Below are 12,414 nucleotides of genomic sequence, written 5' to 3' on the forward strand. Positions count from 1 at the left end.
GCATCTGAGCTTGTTACTGTTAGTGTTAATAGAAAGGCTTGTTTGGACTGTGGGGTTTGGGTTTTTTTGTAGTTCTGTTTGTTGAGTTTTTCTTTGGTTTTGTTGGTTCAGGTTTTTCAATGTGCTCCCTTTTTATAATCTTGAATTTTTATCAGGAGAAGCAGTTGCCCCCTCCCTACACTCAGAACAAATATTATACTGCAGAATGTTAGACACCTTTCAAAATACAATCACCAATTTTGCACTAACTGGAAGTCAGTGCTTACTAGTTTTGTTCTTAGGATTGTCATGGCTTTTACTGACAAGCAGAGCACTGCTGCTTTGCAGGCTTCAGTTTGATTTTACAGCTCTCATAAGTCATCTGTATTGAGCTACATCTCAGAGCAGATCAGCCAAACAAACAATAAAGCCCCTGCTCTCCTCATTACTGCCTTCTGCAGCTCAGGGATTGAAGTCTGTCAGAGGGAGGCATGTACACAACCTGTGCAGTGCAGGACAGTGGCTGTGTGTGACATGTGCCTGGGACAGTGAAGGACGTGCCCTGGTTAGGTCTGTGTGCAAAGCAGGTGCTTGGGGTGGTTCCTGAAGGTTCTCCAGGGACACAGTGGACATGCTGGTGCACACATCTGTGAGCTGTTATTTTCTGAAAGCACTGATTTGGGTGTGCTGGCTGTATTCATGGTGCCTTAGCCAGAGTGGTAACACCAGGCTGCTGTATTTGTGAAAAATTATGGACAGAGACAAAATGCTTAAAACTTTGACAGAAGGAATTCTGCTTTGGAAAAAGTCCAGGCAAGTGGTAGCCTGTATGTCTTATGGCATATCTGAGTTACCTTAAAAATTGTGATACCAGGTGGCTGAAATGTTAACATCACTGACAACCAGAGGTGCAGCTGCAGAAAGATGCATTTCTGAAACTTCAGATCTTTTTACTGATGGAAATACTGTTCAAATTGAAGTTCAGTGATGTGGATGCCTTGACCACCTTTATGTCAGTGTAATATGATACAGACCTTATGCTGGTTTCAAGTGCTTTATATTCTGTAACTGGTGTTCTACAGATAAACAGTCTGAGGACAGCCATGAATAAGCTGCTCTCTGAGCAGGCATTGCATTCTGGACAGGAGCAAGTGGCACAGCTGCAGGAGGATATTCGTCAGAAGCTTCTATGGTAATCATTTTGTAGAAATAAGATCTTCTGTTTCACAGTCTCAGCAAAAATGAGTGATTGCTTGAAGCATAGCTCAGGCTTTGGAAAAATAATATATGCTCTCATTTAATGATGCATTTAATTTATTTTGTTTATTTATAAAGCAGTATACTAAACAACCTTAGACTTCTTGTGGAAGCACTGGTTCTTCAGGGAAGCCAAATCACTTAAGAGACATGAAACCTAGACTGTAAAACCTGTTCTACAGGATATCAGCTCTTATGTATCCTTGTTTTTTGCACCCAGGACAAAGCTAATGGAGTCCTATGGCATAACAGTGCAGAAATATTTAGAATTCTTTCTTCCTGTACATTAAATTTGAATAATGTGTGCTCCCTTTCCTCCCTCAGCAGACCTGTGCAGAGTAGGTGTTGGCCAAGTGAATTGGAAGTCTCAGGAAAATTTAGGAACTGAAGTAGGGCTGCCTGCCTTTTTCCCTGCAAGCCTCCCTTCTTCTTGGAAGTGAAGCAGTGGTTCTGAAAAGACCATTATGATTCAGTGCAGCCAGCCTGGGGAATTTTTCAGCTTATACATTGGGAGAAGGAGTGCAGTGAAATCCCAGAACAGCTTCTTCTGTCTGTTGCTGCTGAGCATAATGTGAAAAATCTTCCCTTGTTTGTACACTTAGCAGAATTTTAGTGCTGTCTGTATCATCAGGAGACTTTTCTCATCCTGACCTGGCTCTCCACTAAACTATCTCAAGAAGAGCTCTGGTCCAGAGGCCATCACATAACTTTTACCAGCCTCATCTGTAAGAAATAAGACCTTTTTTTGCCAATAGAGCTTTTTTGAAGTAACTGCATGATGTCAAAGTTAGGCAGTTCATCATGCTGATAAAGGTCAGAACTCTGTTCTTACCCAGGGTTATCAGAATGATTATCAGAGCAGCTGTTCATGCTGATTTTTCAGGTCTTCCTTGGTTTTGAAAGTACCTGCTCTCTTATCTGTGGAAAAAACCCTATTAAATTGCCTTAAGTTAAAGGCAGACACCCATACTTCCTATTTCCAAAACTCCAGATAAAATTTGGGTGCATTCCATAGTGAATTAACAAGTCAGACTTACCTTTTGAGGCACTAGAAATGAAATTAAAAGAGCACAAGCAATGGAGAAGTCAGGGAATGTGGGTAAGCAGAAAGAGGCAAAGCCGCAGCCCCTGTCTGGAGGTGACTGTGACAGTAACAGCTCACTCTGGGACATCAACACTTACATGCTAAATTGAAGGCACTAAAATGTCACTGCTATTTGTTCAGACATGTGAATACTTGCTACAGTTTGGGCACCTATTTTGGGCTGATTGTTCAGACATCTCCAGGCAGCTGGGAGGGGAAGGGTCAGACCTTGGCACAGGTCCTGGGCACCGATGTGTTCCCAGCTCAGTCAGCACAGACTGCCTGACTCGGTCACTCATCAGCGCCAAGCTTTATGTCTTCAGGATTTTCTGCCTTTCTGTGGTAGCCTTTTCTGTCCTAGAATTTTTGTACATTTATTGATTGTCTTCCAACCATCCTACAGATATTTTAATTTAAATTTTTATTTTATATTATTCTTGTGTCTTTTTATTTGAAGTAATAAACGGTCTGATTATTGTAATGATTTGTTCTTTTCTCTTGTGTAAAATCTTTCTTGGTTTTGATTTTTTTTTCCAATTGTACTTTCTGTGTTTTGGAAAAAACATTTATTAATTCAATTACATAGGTAAAAATTTAGCCTGAACAATCTTTCATAACTGTTTTCAATTTTTCAAAAGCTAATTGTATTTACAACATGTCACCACTACTTAAGACTAAAATCAGTTTTTGAAAAACACATCTAGACAGAATTAATTAATGTCTACTACTGTTGTACGTTGCACAGCTTGAGGAAATAACTGGAGCAGACAGACAATCTATAGTAATTGAGTTGTCATGCAAAACAAAATACCCTAAAAATAGCTGTATTATACATTCTAGTGAGTAAGCATGCATAAAATGTAAAGAATAAATTACAGTTGCAAATTCTAGTGCTTTGTAAAAAAAGAAATTATCTCATTATCTTCCTTAGAAGAAGATACATTCTGATACTTGATATGTCCCTGTGAAAATTTCTGTTTTGACTTACTCCACTGGATGGGCAAAGTACAGAGAAGTGAAAAATCAGACTAGATTAAGAAGGAAATTTAAGATTCTCTTTAGCACAGACACCTTGTAAATACCTGGTTGTATCTCATATAAAAAAATCCTTTGTAATTAACCAAATACAAGTGTATTTCTCAAGGCTGTATTTATGTAATTTCAGTTTAATCTGCAAATCAAAGCCTCGAGACATAATTGATCCTACCTGGTATGAGAAGCCATATGCATGGAATCAGGTAAGGGTATAACTTTTAAAGTTGTTGTGGGGTGGGGGGGGTTTATGGTTGCTTTTTTCATTGTTTTGGTTTTTTTTGTTTTGTTGTTGTTGTTTTGTTGGGTTTTTTGGGTTGGTTTTTTTTTTTTGGTGGTGGTGGTGGTGGTTTGGTTTTTTCATTTGTTTGGTTTTGGTTTTGTTTTTGATGTTTTGTTTTTGTGGTTTTTTGTGGAGTTTTTTTGTTCGTTGGTTGGTTGTTTTTTTGAGGAGTTTGAGTACTCCAGTACAGTTAGTTAAGAGTGTTGAAAGGGTTATTGAATTTGAAAATACCAAAAGCACTGTAGGGTTAAATTTAAAGCATAAGAACTTCTGCTTATATAATAACTTATGGCTGTTGATACCCTGTTTTTGTAGAGTCTGTTTAGTTGTTGGGTGGCTTGTTCTTTTAATTTTGTGTATATAAACATTTAGTATTTTTAAACAGAACTCTCCATGGTTTTAAGGTGAGAGAGACTATAAAAGTAACTTCACATTTGTTGGAAGTTAAAATTTCCTGTTCTTTCTATTAAGCAGCTGTAGCTATATTTTCCTGAATGCATTTTAGTTTTGTTTTGGGTTGCTGTGGTTTGAGGTGGCTTTTCCTTTCTAGGCAGACAGAAGCTGTGGCTTGTTTTAGAACAAGTGTGGTGGGGTCAGCAGGAGAGCAGTTTTCTCAAGAGCCAGGAGGGTTTCATGAGAAAAGTCTCCTAGCTTCCTACTCTATTAGAAATCTTACCTTTCTTTCTCTAAGAGCCTCTGCAGGCCACTGGATTTCTTGAAGAACAAGTAGAGTTTCTTAATTAAAAAGGGGGTGAGGAATTATTGAGTGCAGGAGTAAAAGTGCTACACACACCCTCCCTGTGCCTCTCCCACCCTGCAGCCTTTGTAAAGGAGGGGTTTGGGTTACCCTTGAAGAGAGGGACAACAGAGAACAAACACCAAGGGCACTTATTTCTAAAAGGCATTTTTTAGAGTGTGTTGTGATATACTGCCTTAGGCCAAAGTGTTTCTATTTTCATATTTCAAATCCAGTTATCCTTGGATTTAGGAAGATGAAATACTCACTTCTGCTGGTGTTTATCTTTTATAACAAGCTAATGTGTAGGCCTTGGATCAGGATTTTCTCCACTGCATCTGAAGAATCCCAGGACATCTTATATCATAAAATACTGCCTGTAATGCTTTGGAACTGATTATGGAATAGTGTTCTAAAATCATGGCAAACCATGAGATAAAAGCGTTTTGTAGCCCTGGATCTTTTGTTGCAGTGTGTGGCATGGAACTGAAATTACTGTATCATTTAAAACTCAGAACTCTTCAAGACATTTTCTTAGCTGGGTTATATAGGAAAATATTAAGAATGCTTTCTGACCTTCATCTTGTTTTTTTTGGCTAGGTGGATTCTCAGTGTGTTATTGACGAGTCTGAAAAGCAGCATGAAAGAGGAAATCTTGTTTATCAGCTCCACAAGCTTGTTTTGTTGAATGATTAAGTATTTCTAGAAGTCTTTCAGAGGAAGGTATTATTAGTCTAAAAATTAGTTCTGTCTTGTATGCATGTTTTGCAAGACTGTTCCTTAAGATGAGTACAAGTGTACTGAAATACAGTTTGGAAAATGTTCCTGTGTTTCTGAAAAAGCTGAGGTTTGCTAGCCTAGAGCAGACAAGTTCAGTCATAAAGGAAACTGATGTAAATCAGGATGCAATTTTCATTTTAGTAGTACTTCTGAACAGGTTTATCACAAGGTACCTGAAAGAAGAAGCAAATCTAGGCTTAGTTGTTCATTTTCTGTCTCAAAACTCATAAATTAAGGGCATGACTTTTTTTTTTTGTCTGTAATTGCATTTTCCTGTTTTCTTTTTTATTAGTTCTTAAAAAAAATACGCAACAAAGGGAGTTGGGGTTTTCCTTCACCAAGAAATAGAAGTCAGAAGAAACTGATGATTTAAATTATGTTCTGATCCAAACTTTATCTTCATATACTGGATACAATTTTTTTTGTTAATTTTTTTGTGCCGCAAAACATAACATGATTTATATTCCTGTATGGCAGAAGAATGCTTTTGAATTACTGATTCATGGCTCTTTGTTTCATCCTTTCAACTTACTTTTTCCTGGGAGATCTTTAGCCCTAAAATGAGGTCAGTGGTTTCAGAATAAATGCAGAAATTAAATAAAATGTTTTTGTCCCTTCCTTTGTGTGTTCATGCTTAATAAAAGCTAAATTTAGTTATTAAAGGTATACGATTGCATTCACAAAATACATCAGTACAGAAACAATATGTGGAAGAGTATTCATTTTCACTGCTCACTCAGTGATTTGAAGGTTGTGTAATATGCAGTCATCCTCTGAGTGACAGAGAATCAGTGGTCACCATAAAGAAGTGGCAGATTTTTGGAAAATAAGGGGATGCTTAGAATAAGAAATTATTTTAAGCTATAATTAAACAGAGGGATGACTGTCTAGCAGGCAGTTTCAGTGGTTTGTTAGAGCATTACTTTCTTAGACCCATTTTAGTGATACTTGGGAATTAGAACAGTTAATGAGAGAGGTCTAACAGAAAAATTGCATCTCAAGTGGCGTAGACAAGAGTGTTTCTCAGCCAAGTGTTGTACATCAATTAAGTGTTCCTGTTAAACACCTTCAGGGGCAAGTGGATCAGGCAGGATTTCAAATCTTGCTTTTGTCTATTAACGATGGGAGTTTCCATAGGAAAAGGAAACTTGGCAACACACAAAGGCATGAGAAAAATAAAGGAATTCATTCCACATAAGCAACAGGCAAATTTTTTTTTTTTTAATTTTTAAACTCTGTTTTTTCTCCCGTGTGTGGGTCTGTGTGTGTGACTGTGCTGCCACCAGGTGGGGGCTGCTGTGATACAGGACACAACAGCCCTGAAGGAATCTCAGCATCCTTCAAGTCAGCCTTGCTGGGTGATGATGTTTATATGCAGTACTAACATGTAAAAAGGAGCTGCTGTATTTGTAGTTTGATTTAGGCTTCAACAGCATTGTAAAGTAACTTGAACAAGTTTAAGGTAAGTAGCTTCAGGATTTCCTCTCAAATCTCAAAGGGTGATAGTATGTCACACTGGAGAAGGAAGTATTGTAAAGTAGCAGCATCTTTATGGCTGTGACCCTGATCCCTCTCGGCTTTGTTGGCTTTTGGGGGCTACTTCCATAGGCAAAAAGGCCATGACTACTTGTCAAGATTTGCTTTATCTCCAGGTGCTCACCAACATTTAGCACAATGAGACTTCAGTTACCATAATTTTCTGTGTTTCTTCATTGAGCTTAAGGTGGAAATAACTAAATCTGTAAGTGATCAGATTAATGCTCTTAAATTCCTCCAATAATAATGATAAAGTGACAAACTGTACTGACAGGTGCTTCTAGAGTCTGAAACAATGTGCATTGACTATTATTCATAATTCCCCCTACAACTGCAGTGGTACCTGATAGCAGTTTTAAATCAAAAGGAGATTTTTTGCCATTCCATACTTTTAAATAATTTTAGAATGTACTGCCATGGGCTCTGGTGGATATCAAATATTTAAACAAACAGAAAAATTAACTGGAACTCCAGGGAAGGCAGATCCTTTAATAGTTATTAAAATTGAGGAACTTGAACTCCCTGTCTTATTGGATTCCAGAACCTCAGAAAATATACTTTTGAAAAATTGAAAACAGTTATGAAGGAAAGTCTATTTTTATCTTTGCCAAAGTGTTTCCTTATGACAGGTATGTAAGTGGAAAATAGTGTTAATGAAACCTTCTACAGAGAAGTCACCTGTGGTTCCTCAACTGATTCTTGACAGTGCTGCAGAGCACTTGCTCTGTTCTTCCAGGAGAATCACATTGCCAGGATGAACAGCAGAAGGGAAAGGGATATAACACAGTTGGGAATTTCACAACTCCTTCCCCCAAAAGGCTGTGTGTAGGGATTAGGGTGCTTTGAATGAACACAGCTGAGTCCTGCTGAGCCTGTGGCCACTTGCACCATGGCAGCTGTGCTCTCTGCAGGGAATGCAAGTGGGGAAATCAAGGTGAGAGTGCATGTCAGTGTGAAGTGATCCACTTCCAGAAAAAACAGGACTGTCCTCCTTTAGCTGGCTGGAATTTTAGGAGGTACAGGTGAGTGCATGTAGATCCTGTAGAAGCTTTGACCTTTCCTAGCAGTGTTGTACTGTTGTTGAGCTACTTATTCTGAAAACTTGCACTGTGGATTTTACAGTGCAATGAGGAAACTGAGTTACCAGGGAAAGCAAGGCCAGAGATGGAATTTGAGTAATGAAGGGATGGTGACTTGATGGGCCACGATGAGTGCACTCTCAACAGGTTAAATTAAATGCCAGTCTACATGGAAGTGTTAGAAAAACAGCCACATGAATTAGGATAAATTATAGATCATGGTTTAAAGTAGGATGCAGGTGTTGGCATGCACTGTGCTGGAGTTAGACTACCCTTGCCAAGTTGTTGGTGTATTTTTCAAAGACCAGAGTAACACAGAGCAAGGTTTGTCTACTTCATAGAAAGGGATAGAACTGAACAGAAAAATAAAAACCCACCATCAGTGTATAGTTGGATTTGGAGTTTCTGTGGAAGAACCTTGAGAAAAGCAGATGAAACTCTGAAGAGGTAAATAAAGAAACCTGAGGCAAAGACTGTATGTCTGAGATATACATTAATTCTCCATAGGAGTGTTGAGGGAAGAGGCAAGCTCTGAGCTGATCTTGTGAATCTGTAGGAAGATAAATTGCTCTTTTCTTAGTCACTGAGCTACATGGGTAGGAGTATTTGTCATCCCTGTGTGATGCTCCTATATTTAGCTTTCACTCAAGCTCCAGGAATGTCTGTCTAATCTCCCAGATCTGTGACTTAAATGCCTTGGGGACACCGAGGTGGCTGTTCCCTCTGCTGAGAGAGCTGCGGGACAAGGACAGGACCTTCCTATGATCCCCCCTTCAAGGGAAGGGAGTCACCCCCTTAACATGGCTGTGAGTGATGGGGAAATCCTGGCAGATGTTTCTTGGCACATGGATGAGCTTGTGGTTGTTTCTCCATCCCAGGGGCAAGAGGCCAGAGGGCTGAGCTTGGGTGCTGGTGCTCAGTGAGGGGTACTGATGCTCACTGCTGCTTCTGCCATCAGACTGGTGAGAGGGCAGTGGGTTGAGGTGAGCTGGCCAGGAGTGAGCTGATCACACCACGAGCTGTCCTGAGGGGTCGTAGCTTTCACTTCTTCACCCCAGACATTCCTTCCCTCACAGGGAGGCACCCTGGGGAAAGAGAGAAGTGGGGCTGCCGCTTGGTTCAGGGGAAGGAAGGAGGTAAAGTGTGTGGTTGAAATACAGGAATTAATTTCCTTCTGTGCTCCAAAAAGTGCAGATGCTGCTTTTTGCTCTGAAAAACTGCGATTAAAACTTCTACACTCATGGTGAGATGAGTTTGTGACTTTTTCATTTCATGCTTATGAAACTTGTCTTCTCTCTGGGCCAGTCAGAGGGATGAGCCCCAGGTGCTCCACAAACACACCAGTGTGATGGTTTTCGTTGCCCCTCCTGTATTTGTTCTTCATGCCATGTGAAGAACCATGGAGGAGTTCTAACTATTTCATTTCTCTCGTTTTGTTTTCTTCCTAAATGCAGCATACAACACCCAGGGGTACCTTTCTCTGTGTGCTTGAAGAAGGAAGGGTACAGCTGTTGGCAGTATTTCAACATTTACAAAGTTCACTCTTCTCTTTTTGGTCTGTTAATAGCAAAAATTTGGAGTGCATAATCAGGACCAGCACAGAGGATACATATGTACCTGGGGTTTTCTTCATCTATCTTTAATAAGGGCAGAAAGGCCACATTTAAAAGACAGGAAAGTACATAAGATTTTATTAAAATTCTTGATGCAGACAGTATCTTATACAGCACGTATTTTAAGAGATCACAGAACATCTGCAGGGAGTTCCTCTCTAATTGAAGATGTTAGCTCTGCCTTGAACTACTTTCACTTGGTCTTGACAGCAGTTGTGCATACACCCTCCTCCTGCCCACCTGACAGGTAAGAAGGGAATTAAACAGGAACATTTACATCTGCTTATTTTACATGTTCTCTAAGGAGTAGATACTGCTTGAATTTTATTTATAAAGGAGAAGGAGGTGGAAGGTATGCTGGGAAAAAACACGTATTTGCTGCTGATGGCAGTTCCTAAAATGAGAGTAGTTTCTGAAGCTAGTACATTTGTAGTGATGCTCCATAGGATGTCAGTGCTGCAGGATGAGGAAGGGAAGTACAGCCCATGGTATCTGGGAGCTTCAGAGGGTATGTGAGTGCTTCTGGAAGGAACATTTCACATTTCAAATGGATGCTTTCAGCTGAAGGACAGGAACAGCAGAACAATCCATCTAGAGCTGGGTGTACAGCAGCAGTGTTGTAAAGCATCATACCCCAGACTGGAATCAGAAAGGAGAGGACATCTTTCTTGTATCCTTTCTCTGTTCTTATGTGTCAGAAAACATTCCCTGATGTTATTATCTTTATTTTTCATATTAAAATGCAAATGTTTGTCTTAATTTTACTGCAGCCAGTTTTCAAGTTACTCTTTTTCAATTTATTTGAACTAGACAGTTCTTAAATTTTTTCCTCTGTTTCTCTGCTATAACAATATAGTCTCATGTGATTGTTTGACAACTATAAATCCAGTTACATTTAATTAAGCTCTTCTAGGGCAGATTCACACAGCTCCTGTATTTATCTTATGCTAAGTATTGACCTACAGGCAGTTTGAGTTGGCTCCCGTTTGGTAAAAGCTTTCCCAGGTTAGGACCATTTCAATAACTAGTTTTAATATAATCTGAACTAGTTGTTGTCTGAAGTAAATGAAGAAGCTACCACAAACTTTTTTGAAACAGGAAAATAATGATTTAGGGCCACATTATCTACTCCAAGATGCAGTTAAGTGTCTGTAGTTTGCAATAAAGTATTTTTATTATATAAGTTTTTCTTTACAGTCTCTAAACACAAGGATTATCTGTGCAATCCCATCATATGCATTACTGTTTGATGCATGTAATGTGATCTGATAGTAGAAGACTTGGCCAGAATAGCCAAGTATTCGAGGTACTGGACATAGTCTTCAGTTCTCTTGTTTTTTTTTTTTTTTTATTTAGTACTAGAGATTAAAAGGAGATATATTGTATATTTTGGCTTTTTGTGGATTAGTGGTTTATAGGATTGGAATAAAAAGGAACCTGTGGGCTGGAGAGGCTTTTGGCACTAGCAGGCCTTTCCAGAAAAATGACCTTTGACTTGTTTGGTTTTCTCATAGATATTCAAAGAATGTTAGAGGCTGAGGGAAATTTGTCTAGGACTACACTACAAAGGTGGCTGCCATGTGGTTTTCTGTTATTTAGTGTCAGGAAAAATTGATGTGAGGTAGGAGAGAACTTGAAATAAGCAATTCTGCTTTTATTGCAGTTCATAGGAAGGCTCTTATTCTTTTGGGTATAGCAAAGAAACCACATTTGACAGTGCACACCTTCTGTTGCACAGAATTTATGAGATACAAGATGGTTGAAAAATTACTTGCTAAACAAGTGAGGAGATCTTAGAGCAGCAAAGCAACTTTCTGGCTCCCTGCTTACTCCCAGTTCTTACCAGCTTGGTGTGATGGCTGTCATATTGTTCTTAGAATTGTTATTTTTACTTAAGCTCAGCCAGTACACTGAGTTATTTAGGTTGGTATTTTGACTGAGTTTGAACAGTATGCAGAATTGATGAGCTAAGAAACTCATGAACCAGCATAATGATCACCACACAGAGAAAAATAAAAAGTGTGATTAGGACAGCTGTGAATAGAAGAAAAGGAACACTGTCTCCCGGTCTGTTCCTTGGGTGTGATTTCCCCAGAGCAGGGAGGAAGAACATCAGCAAGGTGAGATCACTGTGCCCAAGGGCATAGCAGCCAGGCATTTTTGGAGTTGATGAGTGAAGCGTGAGCTAAGCAGGCTGCAGAACCAAGGAAACAGGCCAGAGGCTACAGCATTCTTATTGTTTTGGGGGAGTGGTGTTGAATAAAAGACAATCCCAAATAATCTGGGTGGGGTCAGAATTGGACCAGTGATGTAGACCTCAATGGATGGAAGCACTCTCCTGTGGAGATCAGTGTCTTCTCCAAACCACCTCAAGTGCAGGTTTGCTAGTGCAGTTTGGCATCAGACTGCTAGGAAAACTAAGAAAGATATTTCTGACCTGCTGTTCAAAATCTGTTACAAGTTTCACACATCCAGAACTTCCTCTTGGGCCAGAAGTACTGCAGGTGGACTGTTTTGACCTCATCAGTCTGAAGTTTCTGTCCTCCACCCTGGCTTCCTGCTGATAAGCTGGTGTGTGTGTCATACCACAATCTCGTGTCCTCCCTGAGGCTGATCACAGCACGTGCTTTATTAACTCAAACGCCTGGCACTTGTTGCTGTTTTCTACTTGTATGTCAGGATGGATTTTATAAGTTTTGTTTCATTTCCTAAAGCCTTAAAAAGCATTCCAAGTTTATGTTGCTTGCAGTCTCTGTGTGGCCTGAGGCTCATGCTGCACTTCAGTGCTCATGTACACTGCCTTCTTCCAGTGGTGTTTTCCCTCTTGATCAGATCACTTCTCTTACTTTGCCTAAGGCCATTCTCAGCCTGCCCTTGCCAGTGCCAACATCCTGGTGCCAGGCTGTGCTCCTGAGCACCAGGTGCGGGATCTGTTGCCAGCTCACAGCCCAGAGGTGAAGGAGAGGTAACTGCGGAAATTTCTCCTTTCTGAGTCACTTCACTGCTGCTCTTGGCTTGTCTGGTCTGGAGTGGCA

The 12,414-nt window shown here is 39.8% G+C and overlaps 1 protein-coding gene across 1 annotated transcript in view; it reads left to right on the forward strand.

Annotated features, from left to right (window-relative positions):
• Positions 1-5,738, forward strand: part of TDRD9 (tudor domain containing 9) — a 67,246-nt gene extending 61,508 nt beyond the window's left edge. The window contains exons 35-37 of the mRNA XM_050974928.1: positions 1,062-1,171; positions 3,486-3,558; positions 4,972-5,738. Coding sequence (XP_050830885.1) covers positions 1,062-1,171; positions 3,486-3,558; positions 4,972-5,067 — 279 coding nt within the window. The 3' untranslated portion in view covers positions 5,068-5,738. The remainder of the gene's footprint in view (positions 1-1,061; positions 1,172-3,485; positions 3,559-4,971) is intronic.
• Positions 5,739-12,414: the final 6,676 nt, after the last annotated feature.

Source organism: Serinus canaria, chromosome 5, assembly GCF_022539315.1.
Source record: "Serinus canaria isolate serCan28SL12 chromosome 5, serCan2020, whole genome shotgun sequence".
NCBI lineage: Eukaryota > Metazoa > Chordata > Aves > Passeriformes > Fringillidae > Serinus > Serinus canaria.